At 41.8% G+C, this 23936-nt stretch overlaps 1 protein-coding gene across 7 annotated transcripts in view; it reads right to left on the bottom strand.

Annotated features, from left to right (window-relative positions):
• Positions 1-12895, bottom strand: part of SCAF8 (SR-related CTD associated factor 8) — a 97287-nt gene extending 84392 nt beyond the window's left edge. For all 7 annotated transcript variants that reach the window (XM_063124515.1, XM_063124516.1, XM_063124519.1 and 4 more), the window contains exon 1: positions 12634-12895. In XM_063124515.1, the coding sequence (XP_062980585.1) occupies positions 12634-12663 (30 nt within the window). In that variant the 5' untranslated portion in view covers positions 12664-12895. The remainder of the gene's footprint in view (positions 1-12633) is intronic.
• Between the last annotated feature and the right edge of the window lie 11041 nt (positions 12896-23936).

Genomic DNA, 23936 nt, shown 5'->3' on the forward strand with positions numbered 1-23936 from the left:
AGTGGGCTAGATGGAACAACTATTAGGTGAATTCACAGTTGGCTACAGAATCGGACTCAAAGAATACTTATCAATGGAACCTTCTCAAACTGGGGAGAGGCAACGAGTGGGGTAACGCAGGGCTCAGTCCTGGGCCCAGTGCTCTTCAACATTTTTATTAATGATTTGGATGAGGAGGTGCAGGGATCGCTTATCAAATTTGCAGATGACACCAAATTGGGTGGGATAGCTAATACCCTGGAAGACAGAAACAAACTTCAAAGTGATCTTGATAGCCTGGAGTGCTGGGCTGAAAACAACAGGATGAAATTTAAAAGGGATAAATGCCAAGTTCTACATTTAGGAAATAGAAACCAAATGCAGTTACAAGATGGGGGATACTTGGCTCAGCAATACTACAAACAAGAAGGATCTTGGAATTGTTGTAGATTGCAAGCTGAATATGAGCCAACAGTGCGATATGGCTGCAAGAAAGGCCAATGCTATTTTGGGCTGCATTAATAGAAGTATAGCTTCTAAATCACGTGAGGTACTGGTTCCTCTCTATTCGGCCCTGGTTAAGCCTCATCTAGAGTATTGTGTCCAGTTCTGGGCTCCACAATTCAAGAAGGATGCAGACAAGCTGGAGCGTGTTCAGAGGAGGGCAACCAGGATGATCAGGGGTCTGGAAACAAAGCCCTATGAAGAGAGACTGAAAGAACTGGGCCTGTTTAGCCTGGAGAAGAGAAGATTGAGGGGAGACATGATAGCACTCTTCAAATACTTAAAAGGTTGTCACACAGAGGAGGGCCAGGATCTCTTCTCGATCCTCCCAGAGTGCAGGACACAGAATAACGGGCTCAAGTTAAAGGAAGCCAGATTCCAGCTGGACATCAGGAAAAACTTCCTGACTGTTAGAGCAGTACGACAATGGAATCAGTTACCTAGGGAGGTTGTGGGCTCTCCCACACTAGAGGCATTCAAGAGGCAGCTGGACAAGCATCTGTCAGGGATGCTTTAGGGTGGATTCCTGCATTGAGCAGGGGGTTGGACTCGATGGCCTTGTAGGCCCCTTCCAACTCTGCTATTCTATGATGTCTTTGATGCTCATTTTTAATGTCATACTACTGTGGTCAAAAAGAGATTTGCAAGAAACTAGTATAATAATAATAATAATAATAATAATAATAATAATAATAATAATACACAGTAATGCATTAGTAACCCTCCTATAAAGCATTCTATTCTGTACTAATGAATACCATTTAAATACTAGTTTTGAAATAACAGTGGTTTGATGACACATTTTTCATGCAATGTTACTTCAAATACCCCATGGAAAGGCAGTCTATGAGTTTCTCAAATTTAAGCCAACCACTTTCCGTTGCTGAAAGTGAAGTTATGATAGCCAAGGTTAAGAGTGATTTTAACTGTGTGCTGTCTGACTTTCTTCACATGACGTCTAGCTGTTTTAAATGTGTGTTGTTGTTGTTGTTGTTTTTTAAAAAAGCTGGTTCCAGACAAATTCATGGAAAAAGGTGAATAAGATTCTGCCAAAAGAGTACACACAAAATTTAGAGACAAACATTTACTACAGTTATTAACAGCATGAAGATATATGCTATATTTGTACCTAACACAGAATCCTGACTTATTAAATCATAATATGAATGAGCTGCATGTGCAGCCTGTTCACTCCAGCTTTACTGCTCCCACTCACACAAGAGGGTAAGCAAACTAAGCAGGAAGAGTTTAGCCTAACAGCTGAACCTGGGAATATAGTCTACAGCACTGAAACAAACCAAGATTCGTAGTTAAACAACAAATCCTAGTTTAAAGCTGGCTTACAAAATGGCTTCTTTGAGTGCAAATTTCAAGTTGGGATGCTGCTCTGTTACCACTGCTTGGTTAATTTACCTATGAGCGAGAGGCAGAAACAGGTTGTGTACACCAGCATGCCACTTGGTCACACTGGGGTTTAATAAACCAGGGTTCCTCGCTTATTGATATGTGCAAAAATGGCCAAAAATGTAATGAGAATCTACAAAGCAGTTGCAATGTGATGAACACCTTGCTGCAATTAGCCTTCCATGCCAAAATTATTTTATACATAATCTCTGCAACTCACAGAAAAGTTATGTTTTTAAAAAATCCATAATAACTCTACTACTCCTTTCCACCCAATTCCAAGGAAGTGGTTTCTGTACTAAACATGTCTGTTGGCAGTAATGGATTGGATGAGGGCGAACAAATTGAAGCTTTATCCAAACAAGACAGAGGTGCTCCTGGTCAGTCAAAAGGCAGATCAGGAAATAGGGGTTCAGCTTGTGCTGGATGGGGCTACACTCCCCCTGAAGACACAGGTCTGCAGCTTGGGTGTACTTCTGGATTCAGCCCTGAGCCTGGATGCCCAGGTTTTGGCAGTGGCCAGGAGTGCATTTGCACAGTTAAAGCTAGTGCGCCAGCTGTGCCCGTTCCTAGAGATGTCGGACCTGGCCACGGTGACACATGCCTTAGTTACATCCCGATTGGATTACTGTAACGTGCTCTATGTTGGGCTGCCTTTAAAGAGTGTTTGGAAATTTCAGCTGGTTCAAAGAGCTGTAGCCAGATTGTTGACCGGGGCTAATTACAGGGAGCATACAACTCCCCTGTTAAAACAGCTCCACTGGCTTCCAGTCTGTTTCCAGGTTCAATTCAAAGTGCTGGTTATGACCTATGAAGCCCTATATGGCTAGGGACCAGGTTACCTGAAAGACCATATTCTCCCTTATGAGCCTGCCCGTGCTTTGAGAACTTCTGGGGAAGCCCTTGTTTTAGTCCCACCATCTCAAAGACGCGCCTGGTGGGAACATGGGAGAGAGCCTTCTCAGTGGCTGCTCCAGTGCTCTGGAAATCTCTTCCCAGGGAAGCTAGACTGGCTCCCTCCTTGATGTGCTTTTGGAAGCAGGCAAAAACTTCTTAGTTCCAGCAGACCTTTGGCAAATAATCTGGACCTCTGTCTATGCTAAGGACTTCTAAAATTGTCATGTATTTTAAATGTTTAATGTTTTAATATTGTAATATATTTAATATATTTTTAACTTTTGCATATTTCTTTTCATAGGTTATAAAATGTATATGTTTTAAATTTTGTAAGGCCACCTTGAGGCCCAGTTTTGGGCAAAAAGCAGGATCATCATCATTATCATCATCACCACCACTAGTTGACACTGCTTCCAAGGTAGCTACATCCCTGCTGGCTTTCCAACATAATGCAGCTCAAAGTGATATGAAGTAAGCACAGTTGTACTTTAATTAACTAGCAGGCACCAACAACCCATTGTGGTATGACACACAGCTGATTGAGAGAGGTCACCAAGCCAAAATGCTCATGACTGTGTACATTCGATACAGCAAAGTCTGGCACAAAGACAAAATGGCACAAACAGCAGTCACTCAGCAACTGCACTATAGTTTGTGGGATGGCGGGGCAACTTACTCATCTGATAATGAAGAGCAAAAAAGGGCTACTATCGCTGTGTGTCAGTTTAACTTCAACTGTCAACATTCTGATATGGTAAAAAAAATATGCTGCATCTCAGCATGAAGTGGCCAAAGAACCTACATTAACTCACTTGCTAAGTTAGCTCACTATTGCCCTTTAACTTTTCTATTCTGTATAAAGATGTATGTAAAACCCAAAAACATGATACTTGTGAAATACATAAAACAGATATTGTATGATTCATCTCATCCTACAAATTCTTCAAGTATTCATTGCCACACTATTTCTACTAAAGACTCAGCACACACAAAAGAAGAAAATTCCACAGAAGCAGCAGCAGAGAGCAGATAACCACAAACTATCTACAAGCATTATCATCTCAGAAGATTGAGGGGAGACATGATAGCACTCTTCAAATACTTGAAAGGTTGTCACACAGAGGACCAGGATCTCTTCTCAACCATCCCAGAGTGCAGGGCACGGAATAATGGGCTCAAGTTACAGGAAGTCCGATTCCGACTGGACAGTAGGAAAAATTTCCTAACTGTTAGAGCAGTACAACAATGGAACCAATTGCTTAGGGGGGTTGTGGGCTCTCCCACACTAGAGGCATTCAAGAAGCATGACATGCACAGAACAGGAACAGATCCACAAGGTGATACTCCTGAGAAAAGCTTTGAAATACAGTAAACAGAAAATATTTGTGTTTCATGTGAACTGACTGAAATCAGGGAATGTGAAGATAGAAAAACTGTTTCAAAATCTCCAAACAAATCTTACAAGTCTCTCACTTGCATGTAGTTGCTGGCAAATGGAAACTTAAACACATGTACCATATGTAAGTATGCATTTTGTATATACATATGCCATACTATTTATATGCATTTTGTATTCTGACATGTTATCCCATGTACCAAAGTGAAAATTATGAAGTGTTTATCAATTTTTTCATCCCTTTGAAATTATAGAAACAGTTATGCAACTAACATAGTAACATAAATTGCAGGAGTGAATATATAGCCAAACCCTTGTGGACTAAAAATCCAATGGATTATCTAAATAAACAAATGATGACATGCCACCAATATCCAGACAAAGCCTTGCTAGCATGATAAGAATTTACTCCTCCCTTGCTAAAGATCAAGAAGATAAGTTAAATGGTTCACAAAAAACATTATAGAACCTGCATCTACTAGAACAGGTGATATACAATGAAGAAAAAGTTTCCAACCTTATATAACCTTATTTGTTTCCAAACAATGTCATTTCCAAATCACTGTGAAGTTTCTGGAGCTCTTATGGATCTCCTCGGATATTCTTTTCAGAGACTTTAACTATCAGACTACTTTGACAGTACAGTAAAAACAAACAGGACATCAGAAGCAAACAGCAGGTAACAGATTATCAAATCAAGTAGGCAAAAAAAGAATATCAAACTGGAGGTGGTTACTGCAGGTGCACTCTAAATATGCATTAAGGAATATGAGAAGAGATGGCACCTGCAACCCTCCTGTTAACCATTTAGTGTTTTGTGTTGGAATCTCTAGTACATGTGAATGTACAGCTAAAGCAAAGTAAGTTAGCTCTAGATACATGGGATACAGAGAAGAAAAAAACAAACCCACCATTACATATTTGCAGTGGCTTAATTATTATTCCCTTTTAAAACATCCATTCCATTCTCTTGCTGCAATGCAGGATGACCCGATATAGAATCTGCCTGCCCCAAACATGTACACATTGGTCAAATTTATATAAATTGGACTTCAATGTATCACAATCAGAGAACCAGTATATAAAAGAAGAAATATTCCAGTTCATCAAAAAAACAAAACAAACAAAAAAAACCCCTCCAAGCCACACACTATTGCAATGCCATGCATATAAATTGTTAGTGTTTATGCAGCAGAACTCATTTCTTGCTTATTTTATGCATAGGCTCTAATTATTATTATTATTTACAGTTTTGCTATGTAATGCTGGAGGGCAGTTGTTGAAAAAGTTTATATGAAGATTTTTGTTTATGATTATATACACAATGCAGTTTAAAAAGCTATCAGAACAGCAAAACAACAAGGATCATTAGCCAATTTTACCTTGGAGAAAATTATTTTACAATTTCAAATATTCTGTGTTTTTCTTTCAGCTTCATATTATGATATAAAAGTTTGCACATTTTCCCCAAATTGGTAAAAGGACACTACCAGTAAGGGCACAATCCTATGCATATTTAGATAGAAAAATATCCTACAACTCCATGCTGGCTGGAGAATGCTGGGAGTTGTAGCATGTTTTTGACTAAATATGCACAGAATGTAATATTAGGAATATTTATTCGTGAGCAAAAGCCGTACAAAAGTCAACACGCATGGAATTAGGCTGCCATCCCCCCTTAATACACTTTGAATTATGTCTCTTTCAAAAACACCCTTTTTGCCAAAAAAAAAGAAAAAGGGGGGGAGCATTAATTCCTCTCTATACTCAATATCTAGGATTAGTACACCTATAAAATATGCAGTTCAAAGGTACTTCCAAATTTATTTATTCCACAATAAGTAGCTTCAGTTAGACCTGTAGAGCAGATGATGTAGCAGCCCTGTTGAAACTAAGTGTGTCTGGGTTTGGATGGGAGACTGCCCGGGAACCCTATATATGTCATAATGAATTCCCAGAAGGCAGTATATAAATTAGATAAATAAATCTTATGCTTTGGGGGTGAAAAATGGAATGGCTCTGTTTGGATGTAACGGAGGCATCCAGTGGCAATTTGTGGGCTAGTTAATCCAATAATTGAAGGGGACACTCTTTCCAGTAACAACCCTTGAATGTGGCATTCAAGGATTGTTACATGACGTCTGAAGCTGAGAACCTGGGGTTGTTCATGGATTAAACAACTCCAAGTTAACCCAAGTACAAGCCATGGGTTAACCTGAAGTTGTTTAACCCACCAACAAACCCAAGTTCCCAGTTGTAGACATCACAGTAACAAACCTTGAATGCAGCGTTTGAGGATTGTTCCTGGAAATAAGAAGCGGCTTGTGTGGATCCCCACAATTCCTGGGTTAATTAACCCACAAATTGCTACCAGATGCCATTGTTACATCTGAACAGGATCAAAATGTCCCAAGGCAATGATGATACTATTCAACAAGACTCATACTTTACAAGAGTATGAATTACGGCTATATGTTTGTTTAAACAATGCACTTCCATTTATTTACTACATTTGTAGGTGTTATTTTCAGTTATTGTTAGTACTTCACAGGTGACAATATGTAAGATACTTATGCTTATGTAGAATCAGTGGAACAGTTTGCAGGCCCACCCTGACTCTCTTTAGTAATAGAAATATATTTGCAATTTTGCTTCTACAATCTCAAGGCATATATATTTTTGAGGCTGCAGTCCTATGCATGCTACTAGGAAGCAAGCTCCACGAAACAGTGTGGTTCTTACTTCTGAGTGAACATGTATAAGTATCTTTTATGTAAGTGGTCTTGGGAAGTCTTTTATTCTCAAAAGTTGACCCAGAAAAATATTTAAATAAACAGGATGTCTCTCTAGATATGCCAAATAATCAGTATATAAAATATTAAATAATAATGAGGTATTTTATGTTTTTAAGTAAGTAAAATAATTTTAGGTTTGATAAGGCATTAAGTATGCATAATTTCAATTTCCTCCCAAATTTCTGTTATATAAAAACACACGCACACAAAACCAGGAAAAATGGCTTCGAGATTTCCAGAAATTTTACAATGTTACTATTAATTCTGAAAGGATTGCAGCCCTCCCACCAATCAGGAGTGGGGGGAGGGTGACACAATGAACAATCCTGCACTAATACAGATCTGCATGATTTTTTTCCTGCATCAGATACAACACAAATTCTTTACTACTCCTATTATCTTCCTAATATGCTCCTAGGCCTATAGTACTTCTTCTCCCCACTAAGCTCTAATTTTCATACCTCCATTTCATCCTAAACATCATTCAACCACTATTGCTCCTTTTCTATTCCCGTAGCCTGGTCCGTAAGGATTCCCTTTTTGGTATTCTAGAGGGTATTGCTGCCATCATGTCTCCCTCTTCTGTTTTAGGGCTGGAATGGAAACATCCCCTGCTGGCTACCCTGTTGGGATTTAGCTGGAGGTAAGTCCCACTGAACTCAGAGGGATTTACACCTGAGTCAACCTACATAGGATTTTGCTGTTAATTTCTTAATCATGGCTAAGGGATCGGGAGTGTGCAATGAGATCATGTGCTACCTGCACCAGTACCTTTCTTCCCTAAAGCAAATACCTGCAATACCTCCTGCCATTTCCCCAATAGCCTTAACCATCTTAAAGTTTAATGCTAACCAAGATTTCCATTTTAATCAGAATTCGAAAACAGCGTTTGAAGCAGATTTGCAACTCCTGACAAACTTGATTTGTGTTAACCACGGTAAAGGTCAGTGCAGATACAAAGCAACCTTTAACAATAAGAGAAGGAAATTCATAGTGGAGCTGCAATGGGAGGAAGTATTTGTACTTTATGCTTCCAACACCTTCAGCAAAACTACATCAGGTCAGAAGATGGTCAATGTGGTTCTGTGCAAAAACAGCATCCTGTAGGTTCGAGCATGGGATCCTGTGGATGGCAATAGGGAACAATTTGCTAGCTCTTGACAGCACTACATCCCAAAAAAAACCCTTGGAAATGCTTTTCTCCACTTCTTTCCTAGAACAGTTGTACCATGCAAAAGTAACTCTGCCAGATGGATGGAGCAAAGCCTCTCCCATATCCTTTTCATGGAACCTAAGGGAATCAATAGTCAGTGTGCAAAGATGCACTGAGCAAAATCAGAGTTAAGATAAGAGAAGCGATCACTCACCCAAACTACTAATCAACTTTGGAGGTTGAACTATACACACTATCAAGGTGAGAATATAGCACAGTATTCAATAAAAAATTTTGCTATTTTTTTTGCTTTTTTGATAGCTCTTCTCACCAACAAAACAGCTTCAGTCAACAGAATGGAGAGGGGGTGATTCCCCCCTCCCACCTGCAGCCCTCTGGAGCCTCAACATCTGCTCCAGAGGTTGGGGAACCCCCTAGTACAGATTGGGGGGGGCTGCACGGGATGAAGGGGAAGGTTCTCTTGCACAAGCAGAAGTGCACTCATGCAGCATTGGATTTCCCAAAATGTGACATTTAGAGTCCATCCATAACAATGACAAGAACTGGTAATTCATAGGCTCCAGAAACAACTGAAATCATTTCTTTGGCTAGTGTCTTTAAAATGAGAGATCACCTCAGATGCCTCTGCAATAAAACATAGGTTTCCTGGTTGACCTTTCATTTCATGAACTAGTTTGAACACACTCATACTGCCTTCCCTGTATTGCAGACTTCTATTCAAGAACTAGCCTGAAATCCATAGACAACAAGAAATTGCAGATAGGCAGAGGACGGTTCGTCCGCACTCAGCATGGAAACCAAGCATGTTGACAGAGGAAAGACCCCTCTTCAGTCAGATTTCTCTATCTCTCCTTTGCCATCTACCAGCAAACTAGTAAAAATGTTTCCAGACTAGTAACTTTTCTGAATTTATTTACTAGGTTGCTGTTGTCAAAGCTTTTCAAAAAACATTACTGGGGCAAGTATATTTATACACTTGTAAAATCCACTTGTTCTGCACAGTTTAAACTGCATGTTTTTGTAACCATCTTCCTATAGACAGAGGTATCTAAATGGCTGATTTTGTAAGCATCTCCCAATAGAGTTAAGGTTGATTTCACCTACCTGCACTCTAATTTATTGTATTAATTTAAAAGAACATATCCAGAGACCTCTATGCCTATACCAATATACCGAGAGGTAGTGAATGACTTCTAAAAGAATTATAAGCAACTGGAATTCATTCCTTATGTTTCTAATCCACAAACCAATTAAGCCAACCCTCTTGACTTAACTCATTTCAGTTAATGTATTTGTGAATTTAAAAAACACACTTTCAAATTGCATATGCAAGATGCGGTACTATTATGTCCTCATTCACAAATCTTCATACAAGACTTTTAATTCTGAAACTTAAGAACCAAATATTTTTCCAAAGCAAAAATCTATGTATGCATCTTATGAAGTCTATGCATCTTAGACTTCAAAGCGTTCAAACAATATTGCATATATTATTGTGTTGTAATGCTTAGAATAGCCCTGTAGGGTAGGTAACTATTATTATCCTTAGTGTAAATCAGGGCATGATGCAGAAAGGTTGTGGACTGTTCAAAGTTAGCTAGTGAGTTCATAGCTAAAGCACCATTCAAACCGGATACTGCCTGATTTGTAGTTCAATTAGAGCTCAATCCTATGCATGCCTACTTGGAGATAAATTTCACTAGGTTTATTTATTTAATGTATTTATTGCATTTATATACTACCGCATAGCTGAAGCTGTCTGGGCGGTTTACAAAGATTAAGCTTCAATGGGGCTTGGTCCCAACTAAGCAAAATCCTAGGCATGTTTACTCAGAAGTAAATGACTTTATTTATTTATTTATTTATTACATTTCTATACCACCCAATAGCTGGAGCTCTCTGGGTGGTTCCCAAGTATACATAGGATTTCAAACCACAACCCTATACATATTTATCTGTAAGCACCATTGAACAATTCTGAGTAGAAATGTATATGATTGTACTGTTAGATGCTGACAATACATGTGAATCTCTTTGAACACTTGAAAGCCTTTCAGATGGTGCTATAAATAATGAACAAATGTTTATTATTATCATCTCTAATAAAAATACATATACACAAGAAGTTTGTTTTGGGAACAAAGCATAGATTCTTCATTTAGGGAAGACATTCCTACAGAATTTACTATCCTATATTCCCTTGGAAGTAAGTCCCATTGTTTTCACTGTTAAGTATGCCTAAACTACAGCCTTTTAGCCCATTCCTGGCTGAGCGTACAATGGATCACAGCCTTCCAATATAATGTATCATATAATATCATAAGCACAGAACTAGATAATTTGTGTAAACTGAACGTGCATACCGATTTTAAAAGCTGTAGCTCTAATGTATAGAAGTTCCGGGCAATTTGTAGCCTAGCCCCTGGCAGATAAGAAACAATAGTGTTTAGGGACTAATCTACACCAAGCAGGATATTGCACTATGAAAGTGGCATATAAAAGGCAAGAGCCAAGCCAAGTAGAATATACACTATGAAAATGGTATATGGTATGTGTCAATGGGCCCCAACAGTTGTCAGTGCACTTCAATACTGCTATAAAGCAGTAGTGTGGCTCCTGCCTTTTACATACCACTTTCATAGTGCAATATCCTGCATCTAGGAAATAGAAACCAAATACATAGTTACAAGATGGGGGATACTTGGCTCAGCAATACTACAAATGAGAAGGAACTTGGAATTGTTGTAGATCACAAGCTGAATATGAGCCAACGGTGCAATATGGCTGCAAGAAAAGCAAATGCTATTTTGGGCTGCATTAATAGAAGTATAGCTTCCAAATTGCGTCAGGTACTGGTTCCTCTCTGTTCGGCCCTGGTTAGGCCTCAACTAGAGTATTGCGTCCAGTTCTGAGCTTCACAATTCAAGGACGCAGACAAGCTGGAGCATGTTCAGAGGAGGGCAACCAGGATGATCAGGGGTCTGGAAACAAAGCCCTATGAAGAGAGACTGAAACGACTGGGCATGTTTAGCCTGGAGAAGAGAAAATTGAGGGGAGACATGATAGCACTCTTCAAATACTTAAAAGGTTGTCACACAGAGGAGGGCCAGGATCTCTTCTCCATCCTCCCAGAGTGCAGGACACGGAATAATGGGCTCAAGTTAAAGGAAGCCAGATTCCAGCTGGACATCAGGAAAAACTTCCTGACTGTTAGAGCAGTACAACAATGGAACTAGTTACCTAGGGAGGTTGTGGGCTCTCCCACACTGGAGGCATTCAAGAGGCAGCTGGACAACCATCTGTCAGGTATGTTCTAGGGTGGATTCCTGCATTGAGCAGGGGGTTGGACTTGATGGCCTTATAGGTCCCTTCCAACTCTACTATTCTGTGATTCTATGGTGTAGGTTAGGCAAGTCTTCCTTGTATTATAACTCAAAAGAGAGCTATTACTTTTTCAATAGTATCAAATCATTTCCTAAAAAAACTGCATAGGGTTTGTACAGCAGCATATTAAAAATATATAACTTCTAATATATATTTTTCAATTGAATTTATTCCAGGAAATGAACCTGTATTTCCTTTCTGTCCATATCAAATATTTTTCAAAGTAAAACAAAATAACCAAGTTCCACTAACCATACCAAAACCAAGTATCTTTTGTCATTCGCAATGTAGCTTTTCTGATTCGCCAATGACATTTTCTGCAAAAGTGACCCCCTCCCCACCACACTCAAAAATAAAATAAAATAACGTTTGGCAGAATCTCCTGCATATATTGCAGGAAGCTCATTAGGTACCCTCCTGAGGAGAGGGATGTGCATGTGATGCTGTTGCTTTAACAGGCTAACGGAGATGCAGACTTTTAGGCCTCTTCCACCATCTGCAGTGTTGCTGTCTCGATATCCCAAACACAACCTACGAAGCAAAGACTTGGTACAGTGGATTTTAGTTTTTGACTGCAGCAGACACCCATTGGGGAGCATCCCTTGCGTTTCTCCCAATAACGTAGGCCCGTCGTGATCATGGGGCGAGGAGGGGGGCAGCGCCGCGGGAGGTGCACGGTCGGTATTTAAACGGGGCAACAGGCGCGGTAGGGAGAAAGGTGAAAAGCTGCAGCGGGTGGAAAGAAAAGGGAAGACAACCAAGCAGGAAGGAGCGAGGGCGAGCAAGAGAACAACCTGGGCCGGAGAAGGAAGCGGCGGGTTTGTTCTTCCCCTCCTCCCCAATGCCCCCCCCCACACTCCCTGGGGTTTCGTCGGCATAGGAATCATGGCTCTCCCACCCTAAGAAAGAAGCCTCCCCCTCTTCTTCTCCCACCCCCCCCCGCTCCCCTTCTCCCGATCCCACCGAAGACACGCGGGCCTCTGTTCATCCGCGCTTCCGCAGAGAGGGGAGAATATAAGAAGCCGCCTCCCTCAGGCGACAGGGGAGGAGAAGGAGCGTCCCCCACCCGCCGCCCGTCCCCGAGGAGTCCCAGCACAGACCTCGCTGTTAAAAGCTTTCACGGCCTCCATGTTGTGGCGGAGGGAGAAGGCTGGAGCCGAGCCGAGCGGGAGGCGGGGGCTGGTTGGGTCCCTGCGGTGGTGACGACGGCGGCCGGTCTCGTTCAGGGGCCGCCAGGCCTCGTCGCCATGGCGGGCAGACGGGTTAGGGAAGGGGCTCCTCCCTGCTCCGCTGGGCTGCCCCAGGGCAGGCTCCGTTGGCGCTGCAGGGACAAACACGCAATAGCTGCGGCGCGGGCACCAATATGGCGGGCGGGAGGGCTCTCCGCTCGCTTGCAGCAGCGCAGTTCTCCCGGAGAGCAGCCGAGACGCCGGCCAGAGCGGCCCCTAGCGGGCGAGAGGGCGAACGCCCCGACAGGCAGTTGAGAGGAAACGCGGCCACCAGCGAGGACGGGGAGGCAGAGTGTCGCTCCGAGTTTCCCTAGGCGACTTATGCACAGCTCGGTTTGAGAACGAGCGCCCCTCGCAGGAGAGGGAAAGGAACTGCAGCTGGTGGGCGGCGGCGGCAACAGAGGAAACGCAGGCTTCTGTCATCTCTGGCTGCGGCGGGGAAAGTGTTTGTGTGTGCGATAGATGGAAGGAGCCAAAGAAAGGCCGGCAGTCTTAGGTGCTTAGTCTTATACGCCTTTCTTTTACATTCAGAAGTTTAAGGGTGCAGACTTAGGAATCCTAATGTGAATTACTAAAAAGAGAACAAGGTCCATTGAAGGCAGCTATACTTACTTCCGAGTAAACATGCCTGGGATCGCGCTCTTAGCGATTTAACTACAATGGGGAGCAAGACACCAGATACAATAAGATAGTGGTTCTAAATCGCGTCTGATCGCAAGGCTGGCTGGGGAATGCTGGGAACTGTAGGCCTTTTTTTCAACTAAATATGCATAAGATGTTTCTTGATACTGAGGATCATTTTCAGCCAAATCCTACATGTGTCTCACTCCCCAGTACGTTGATACACGATTGCAACCTTAGTTAATTTATATTTGTCTGAATCCTACAGTCTTAGATTGTAAGCCTTCTGGGGATCCTTGTACCTAGAAAACTTTATAAACTTTTATTTCAATGTCTATCCTGCTTTTCCACACATGGTACTCAAGTGGGCAAGCAATAAAACAAAAACACAGTAAGATATTGATATATATAATATATCCATAAAAGAGCAAATGGAATGGCAGCCATACCTTTTGTCAAGAACGTTCCTTCTTAAGATGTGGAGCATTTTAAAACAGGAAAGACTTGGGGGGGGGGAATTCTGAAACATATCTGGAGAAAGTTAAGTGGCCCCCTGAGGGGAAAAAATCCTTTCTGAAACACATTGGGCATATTAAAAAAATAAATAAAAATCAGACAGCTGAGAATAACTTCTGGTTTGGAACACGAGTGCCTTCCCCTCTTGCTGTTTCCAAAATGTTTAGTAGTTGTTTTCTGAGTGGTTAGGAATATCTGGAGAGCTTGTAAGTTTGAATAGAAAGGTGTGAGAGAGGCCCTCCTTGAAGGGGAGGAGACTCATGCAATCAGTGTGTGAAGAAATGGTAGTCTTGGGGTAGGTGGAGGATGGCTAGATGCAAAAGAGGGTGGACTTCCTGCAGCTTGAATAGCTACACCTGCTGGAATTCCCTTTTCTACACAGCTGTTAAAGGTGCAGGAGTCATGTCATAGGAAATGGCCTTATACTGAGCCAGACCATTGCTCCATCTAGCCCAGAATTATCAATACTGAATGGCAGCAACTTTCCAGGGTTTCAGGTGGGGTTCCTTTCCTCACCCTACCTGGAGAAGTCAGGGATCAAACCAGGGACCTTCTGTCTGAGCTATGGCATCACACTGTCCTCTTTTGCATTTAGCTATCATATTTGGGGCACAGAGAAAAACAGATATAGACAGCTGTGATGTTGCCAGAAAGCTAACGGCACCTAGTGGGATGCTTGGCTGTAGCGTGCAGATGTTGGGCCTCTCAAGAGTGTGTATCTGTAGCTTACTTCTACCTAAACTTTACTTGTGGAGAGCATAAACTGAGTATTAAGTGCCCAGTGTTCTCTCCTTCAAAATAAACCAAACCCTAAGTAGTGCTCCCCTGGAACTTGTCACTGCTGGTCAGAGAAGTGAGGAGGATGAAATCATAATTTGCACAGAAGTTCAGGTCATTCACACAACCCTTTGAGCTGGTGTGGCAGACCCTCTTTTTAGTCTACTTTTAGCCACAGAGGCGAAGGCTGAGCCAATCACTTGAAAGAACTGAGTCCAAATCAGCTTTTTGAATGCCCTTGCAACTGCTCAAAATGCTGTGGTTGTGATGCGATGGCATGCACTGAGTAACTTTCATACAACTGGCCCAACGTGGCAGCAAGAATGCCACAGGCACAGATATGTTAATAGATACTACTGCCAAATGGACTTAATTCTAGTTATGCTACATGTACACAATCATTCAAATGGGATTAACACTCACTGGTTCCATACTCAGTTGTGTGGATTAAAAGACCATAAGCATGGACTAAAAGGATGGAGAAGAGTCTAACCTATTTACTATCCTGATGATTAATGTGCCAGAATTCATGTGCAGAAATGGCCACTAAAATGAGGGAAGGTTACAACAGCTGGGGTTGTTTAGCTTGGAAAAAAAGGAGGCTAAGGGAAGACATGATGGAGGTGTACAAAATTAGGCAGGGTGTAGAGAATGTGGATAGGGGAACATTTTCCCCCCTCTCAAAATACCAGAACCCGGGGTCATCCCATGAAGGTGATTGGTGGGAGAATCAGGAGAAATAAAAGGAAGTACTTCTTCACACAGCATGTAGTTAACTTATGGAATTCACTACCACAATTATGAAATTCACAAGATGTAGTGATGGCCAACAATTTGGATGGCTTCAAAAGGGGGTTGGATAAATTCCTGGAGGAAAAGGCTATCAATGGCTACTAGCTTTGATGGTTCTGTGTGGAGATGTGAAAGCCTGGAAAAATTTGGGGGGGGGATGGTTCCCCCCCCCTGTTTTTTCCCTAAGCTTTTTTGGGTTTTTTTCCGAAAAATTGAAAAAAATGAAAAAATTGATTATGGGATGTTTTATTTTAGCATGATGAATAAGATGTTTAAGACAAGGTGTTCAGATATTTACTTCTCCAAATGATTTCTACAAACTATGTACAGTATTAGATTATTACAATTTCTGTGCACCGAGGACAAGCGAGTCCTAGGTTGCAAATTGAGACTACAACTATCAAATGCAAGAGGAAGATGCATTTCTGCTTCTAGGGTGCACTGCCACTGAAGCAGAGACTGAAACTGATAGTGATAGCTATAGGTCAGAAAATGAGTCTGATTAAATTTCATGCATATTCATTGAATCTTGGTCCCCCCTTTTTCTCAGTTCTTTTTATGGGAATGGGTGCTTTATGTCCGCTTGACACTTTGGAGCACTAGCGGAGTCATAAATAATTTTCTTTGTTACTAATGTTGATGGTTTCCTCTGTTGTTGTTGTTTTAAATTATTTTTTACCTGCTCATAAACTGGCAAAACCAAAGAGATTCCTTACAGTTCAGGAGCTTGTAGCTCCATTTGTTACCAAAAAGGTAAAAAAAGAAAAAAGAAAATTCATTTTGTAATAATTGTTTGAATACACTGTACTTTTAATATACCAAATGTAATAATTTTATGCCAGACCAACTTGGATATAATTACATTTTATGTTCCTAAAGTAACAAAGTGACTTCAATCTGTAAAAAGTGCTAATATTGCATTATTTTAATTTTTCTGAAAATTTCCGTTTTTCCCCGAAACCCCTCAGAAAAAAACATTTTTTCACCATGGATTCAAAATTTCTGGAAATTTTACATCTCCAGTATGTGCTACCTCCAGTATCCAAGGCAGTAAGCCTATGTACACCAGTTGTTGGGGAACATGGGTGGGAGGGTGCTGTTGCACCATGTCCTGCTTTGTTGGTCCCTGGTCGACAGCTGGTTGGCCACTGTGTGAACAGAGTTCTGGACTAGATGGATCCTCGGTTTGATCCAGCATGGCAGTTTTTATGTTCTTATGGCTGAGCTGATACGGATGACCAGCCTTTGCAGAAATGCCCTCTTCTACACACAAAGGAGCAGGAGCCCTGTCCTCTTTGGCACCTGGCTACTCCTAACCATGTGGCCTCTACATAATCAGATGTGTTGTGGGTAAGCCACCAACTTATCAGGTGAATCAGAGAACAGGTTAATGAGCCAAACTTATGAGCTGCTTCCCTGGCACAACAGCATGTAGGTTCAGATGGCTACTAAGTTTTCTGCCAGGAGGGAATTCCTATCAGTTTCAGACAAAGACGAATTCCCATCCATGTCCCCATTCAAAACAACAATACAGTGGTGTGCTGTCATATCTTAACAGCAAAGGCAGTTTAAGAGTAGTAGAATAAGCCAAGTATAGGATGTGGATGCAATTGCTAAAATTAATCCCTAGGATTGTGCTTTCCAGGGGTTCTGGGTCAGAACCAAGAGGTAGATTCCACCTGAAGAGAATATTCATAAGAACACAAGAGGAGCCCTGCTGGATCAGACCAAGGGTCCTTCGAGTCCAGCATTCTGTTCACACACTGGCCGACCAGCTGTCAATGGCAAACCCACAAGTAGGACATGAATGCAACTCTCCTGCCTAGGGTGACCATATGAAAAGGAGGACAGGGCTCCTATATCTTTAACAGCTGTTTTGGAAAGGGAATTTCAGCAGGTGTCATTTGTATGCTCGCAGCACTTGGTGAAATTCTCTCTTCACCACAACAGTTAAAGCTGCAGGACCTATAACAGAGTGACCAGATTCAAAAGAGGTCAGGGCTCCAGCAGCTTTAACTGTTGTGATGAAGAGAGAATTTTACCAGGTGCTGCATGCATACAAATGACACCTGCTGAAATTCCCTTTTCAATACAACTGTTAAAGATACAGGAGCCCTGTCCTCCTTTTCATATGGTCACCCTACTCCTGCCTATGTTACCCAGCAACTGATGTACATAGACTTAATGCCTCTGATACTGGGTCATCCATTTAATAGCATGACATCAGTGGGATGAGAGTAGGGTGGTTATATGCAAAAGAGGACAGGGTACCTGTAACTTTAATCTTAAATAAGAATCTGTACCTTTAATCTTATATAAGGCTTATTGAGATCTACCAGACCGATTTTGCTCATTTTTATTTTAAACTGAAGCTTGAGCAGTGTAGACATGCAGAAAATTTTGAAACTTTGAAAAAGTTGAAAACTTGAGCTTTGGGCAGCTAAAGAAGAGGCAAAGGAAAGCTTAATCCATATGCTCCACACTGTGCATGTAATGTAACATGTGTCACAGTGTGTGTATGCACATGTAATAATGCTTACTCTTGTGAACTCTTAGACTGCTGGGCCAATGAAAGGGCAGGCACAGAATGTTGGGAAAGTGGCTGAAGAAAAGTCAGTTCATGTTAAAGGAGGTAGAGAAGCTGAGGAGAAAGAGCTAAAGGGACACCAGAGGGAGAAGTGGGAGAGGAATCTACATCACATGTATTTGACCTCAAAATTCAAGAAATGTTATTATTATTATTATTATTATTTATTTATATAGCACCAAAGGATCTTTTTAAAAAGAACATATTTTTCACCTTTTCTGGTTTATTTGTTTATTTATTTTAAGAGTGAAGTTGTTCCAGTTGTAAGGGAAACAGGGAAACATATTGTTATCTAATCATTCTCAGACTACTAGCCCCTGTAGTAACATGGGATTTGTACTGGTGAGGGACAAGCTCTAGCTGCTGAAATTCTTTCTTCTACACAACTACTAAAGGTACACAAACCCTGTCTTCCTTTGAACATGTCCCATCTAGGGTGGTCTGATGCAAATAACGAGCTTAGCTAAGAGCAGAGTATTTTTACATGATGTTTTCTGCATATAATTGATTGCAAAAGCAGTTTTTTAAAATTCCTGTACATAGGGGTTGAGACAGAGAGTACAAAGGCAATCGGGATCATAAACGAGGGCCTGTAGTTCAAATCTCTCTCAACATTGTATCTAAGATGTTAAAAGCACATTTATGTAATTTTTCCTTATGTTTTCACTGAAGCTGGAAACAGGAAGGAAACTATTAGACTGTGGAGTAAATATGTTTGAATAGTGCCATGAAACATTAGGTGAAAGTTGATCAGGAACTCTAAATGTGTGTTTACGGTGTTACAGTCCCTCCCACTTTATTGTTCAACCAAAGCTTGTCACAATATGTGGTGCTAAAAAACTCCCTTTCTCATGATCTCCATCCTTCCCACTTGGTTTTATATATTCCCTTCACTTCACACTCACATACACTTCAAGCCTATTGCTTGATTTCTTGATTGGGTTTCCCCCGCCACCCCACCCTACCACACATACAGTCGTTTGCCCCCTTGTTTTATGAATTTCTAACTTATCCCTTTCTGCTGTCTTGCATTCTCGAGCTTTCTCCACCCTTTAAAATGTCCATGCACTTAGGAAAAGGAGAGAACTAGTACCTCCTCTTCTCTGAAGACCCAAGGAATGTTCCCCATCCGTTCCAAAGTGCCAAGAAACTAAGATTAACTCTTTCCTTCTACCTTACCAACTAAATCTCCCCTTGCACAAAAGGAAAACCATGTCCAAAAGTAACCCAATTGTAGCGCCCTCTAATAACCTCTTTCAGGGAGCAGGGGCGCTGCCTTAAACGTCCCCCACCCCTGTTCGGTCTTCCTTCCACTTTGCCCCCAGTCTTAACCCATGTCAGGACTCAGCCCCAGAGCCTGTTTGCAAGGCCAAGGCTGGAAGCCACAATATTGAATAAAACAATAGTGCCACTGAGCATGTAAAGAATGCCTTCCCCTCACTAATGAGCAAGTCTCCAGATATCTGTTATTAGGGAGCTTGGCCTTTAGGAGAAGCTGGCATTTTCTTTTAAAGATACACCAGCACTGCCCACCAGAGCACCTTGCTACCCAGCTTCTTTATCACCCCAATTCCCCCTCTCTTTATTAGAGCATTTTGCTCTCCCTGCTAGCATACAGGAGATGTGGTGCAGCTAGGTAATGGGGCTGTGGAAATCATCTCATTTACCTTTTGGAAAACATCTTAAGAACATCATCATCATCATTATTATTATTATTATTTGCATTTTTATACCACCCAACAGCCGAAGCTCTCTGGGCGGTTCACAAAAACTAAAACCATTCAAAGTATAAAACAAACAGTATAAAAAGATGATATAAAATACACATTTAAAACTGATTAAAAACATACCATACATGATTAAAACATTAAAACATCTTTAAAACATTCTAAAATTTCACTGGATAGGCCTGCCGGAATAGATCAGTCTTTATTGCTTTTTTAAAAAGACCGTCAAGTTGACAAATTTCCTCCGGCAGGCCATTCCACAGTCTGGTAGAACATAAGAACCTAAGAAGTGCCCTGCTGGATGAGACCAAGGGTCCATCTAGCCCAGCACTCTGTTCACACAGTGGCCAACCAACCATCGGCCAGGGATGAACAAGCAGGACATGGTGCAACACCATGTTCCCCAGCAACTGGTGCACACAGGTTTATTGCCTCAAATACTGGAGATAGCTCGCAGCCATCAGGGCTAGTAGCTATTGATAGCCTTAGCCTCCAGGAATTTATCCAACCCCCTTTTAAAGCCATCCAGATTGGTGGCCATCACTACATCTTGTGGTAGTGAGTTCCGTAATTTAACTATCTTCATGTTGCTCTGTCCACTCCCACAGCATCTTATGATGTGTGAATTGCCTCAGGATCTTACAGTTCTCAGAAAGGTGTTTACAAAACTTAGCTAAATACCTGGTCATTCCCAGAAATCTCTGGGCTCTCTTGACACCTTGAGATCATGGCATGTCTTGAATAGCTCTTACCCTACCTTCAGACCCCTTGAGGTCAGTAAATGGCCAGTGTATGGTACTTCTGTGATTCTCCGTCTGAGTTTGTCCCTGTTCAATTTGATATTCCTTTCTTTGCATCTTTTTAGAAATGTGATCATGGTCCTGCTGTGCTTGTTGTAATTCATCACCATCCCCCACGATCAGCTATGGGCCAAATTCCTTCTAGACTTGTGTCAGGGCTTGTGTCAACCTGTTTGAAATACCTTTATTTATTTATTTTTATTTATTTTATGTATTAAATTTATATACCGTCCCATAGCCGAAGCTCTATGGGCAGTTTAAAAAAGTTTAAAACAGTGAACATTAAAAAGTATACAAAATTTAAAACCATCAAAAATATAAAAACGTCAGTATAAAACAACAGTATCAATTTAAACAACAACAGTTCTGGGGTCCATTAACAAACATAACATATGTTGTTAAATGCTGTTAAATGCCTGGGAGAAAAGAAAAGTCTTGACCTGGCACTGAAAAGATAACAATGTTGGTGCCAGGTGAGCCTCATCAGGGAGATCATTCCAAAATTGGGGGGCCACCACTGAACAGGCCCTCTCCCTTGTTGCCATCCTCTGAGTTTCCCTCGGAGTAGGCACTCGGAGGAGGACCTTAGATGTTGAGGGCAGTGTACGGGTAGGTTCATGTCGGGAGAGGTGTTCCGTCAGGTATTGTGATCCCAAGCTATGTAAGGCTTTATAGGTTAAAACCAGCACCTTGAATTGGGCACGGAAATGTATAGGCAGCCAATGAAAGCGGGCCAGAATTGGTGTTATATGTTCGAACCTTCTGGTTCCAGTTATCAATATTACCCACATGTTTAGTTTTTAATCGGCTTTTAATGCTTTATATGTGTATGTTCTGTGTTTTAGAGTTTTAAATTTTGTATACTTGTTTTTACCTCAATTTTAGAATTTCTGTAAACCGCCCAGAGAGCCCTGGCTATGGGAGCAGTATATAAGTGTAATAATAAATAAATAAATAAATAAATATGGCTGCTGCATTTTGCACAAGCTGCAACTTCCAAACCATCTTCAAAGGCTGCCCCACGTAGAGCGCATTGCAGTAATCTAATTTGGAGGTTACCAGAGCATGGACGACTGAAGCTAGGTTATCTCTGTCCAGATAGGGGCTTAGCTGGGCCACCAAACGGAGTTGGTAGAAGGCACTCCGTGCCACCGAGGCCACCTGGGCCTCAGGTGACAGAGATGGTTCTAGGAGAACCCCCAAGCTACGAACCTGCTCCTTCAGGGGGAGTGCAACCCCATCCAGAACAGGTTGAACACCCACCATCCGGCCAGAAGAACCACCCACCAGCAGCATCTCAGTCTTGTCTGGTTTGAGTTTCAGTTTATTAGCCCTCATCTAGTCCATTGTCGCAGCCAGGCACCGGTTCAGCACATCCACAGCCTCACCTGATGAAGATGAGAAGGAGATGTAGAGCTGCGTCTCATCAGCGTACTGATGACAGCGCACTCCAAAACTCCGGATGACCGCACTCAACAGTTTCATGTACATGTTAAGCAGCATGGGGGACAAGACTGACCCCTGCGGGACCCAATACTGGAGAAGCCACGGGGCCTTGCAATGTTTCCCAAGCACCACCTTCTGGAGCCGACCAGCCAAGTAAGAGCAGAACCACTGCAATGCAGTGCTTCCCACTCCCAACTCAACCAGATGTTCTGGAAGGATACCATGGTCGATGGTATCGAAAGCTGCTGAGAGATCAAGGAGAATCAACAGTGTCACACTCCCCCTGTCTTTTTCCTGACATAGGTCATCATACAGGGCGACCAAGGCTGTTTCAGTGCCAAAACCAGGCCTGAAACCCGACTGATGCCCACTGGAATTCTTAGCCAGTGCTGTCTCCCAAAGGCTGTGGTAAATGTTGTCAAATAACAGAATTCTTCATCTAGCTCGATATGCCAGTATCCATTTTTGACATATATCTTCGATAGTGGGCAAAGGAAAATGATTTCTTCTCAGTGTTTTATTTAAGGACTTTGGATCTGTTCATATTCTAAGTTTCCCTGATGGTTTTCCAATCACCACCAGCCTGTTTCTGTACTTTCCCCCACCATTGTAGACTTTGCAACACTTTTTTCAGGGACTGTACTAAAGCTACTGGTACTTTGCTCTTGGGTCATGGAACTAGCGTCACACTTCTATCAATGTCTAGTTTATAAATTCCATCTAACTGTCCATCTCCCTCAAGCATATCCTGGAATTCCTTCTGAATCCTTTTTTGATTCCAGCTTCATCTGAATTGTTCATCACTCCGTTATTCACTGTCAATGAGGCTTTTTACATGAGGCATTTATCGTGTGCTCATGAAGCTTTACTCACAGAAGTTCGCGGGTCATTTTCATGACGTTGGTCCCTCTCTCGTTGTATTTTAGGTTTATTCCACAATTTTATAAATCAATGAAAATGCAGTACTTTGTTGTTGTTGTTGTTTTTTAAAAAACCTGCCAAAAACCACCATGAAAGAGTGTGTAATACAAGAATCCCATGATATTTTAGATATCCTGCAGCACCATCTGCTGGCCATATCAATGAAACAGATGGGATATGCCCACAAAGGAACCAGGAAAAACAAAGGGGTTGTGGGGGTGTTGTCCCTATCATAAACTCGGAAAGACGAAGCCCCAGTAAAACAGTATTTTCCCTTAATGTAGAGAAGCTCATTATGAGAGATTCAGAACAGATAAGAGGAAGTACTTCTTCACACAGTGCCCTGTTAAACAATGGAAATAGCTGCCACAAGATGTGATGGCCACCAACTTGGATGGCTTTAAAAGGGGGGGGGGAGGGGAGGGTCAGACAAATTCATGAAGGATAATAAGGCTATCAATAGCTACAAGTCCTGATGGCTAAATGCCTGCTCCTGTGTCAGGTGCAGTATGCCTCTATATACCAGTTGCTGGAGAACATGAACAGGAGGGTGCTGCTGTTGCACGCACTGTTTCTCACAGGTAGCTAGTTGTCGACTGTTTGCATAGAATGTTCGATTAGGTAGGCTTGTGGTCTGATTCAGCATGACCCTTGTTAGGGTGTTAATTCTGTTTGTTGTTTTGCCTGGAGCGAGATCTTAACATTTCCTGGTTCTCTGTGAACTGCTGCCCCTCGCCAGCTCTTCCCATGCTCATCATATCTCTGCCAAGGGGCATGGCACATTTGTGTGTGTGAGAGAAGCTAAATGGCTTAAATAGGTGAGTGATACACCAATGACTGGGTTTGTGCCAAAAGTAGGCAGTGCTATATCTGCACATGCTCTGCATGCAAAAGATCCCATGTTCAGCCCCTAACATTTCTGAGGAAGACTCCAATCTGAAACCCAGGAGAGCCACTGCCAGTGAGTGTAAACCAGCCTTTCTCAAC

This window comes from Elgaria multicarinata, chromosome 4, assembly GCF_023053635.1.
Source record: "Elgaria multicarinata webbii isolate HBS135686 ecotype San Diego chromosome 4, rElgMul1.1.pri, whole genome shotgun sequence".
Lineage (NCBI taxonomy): Eukaryota > Metazoa > Chordata > Lepidosauria > Squamata > Anguidae > Elgaria > Elgaria multicarinata.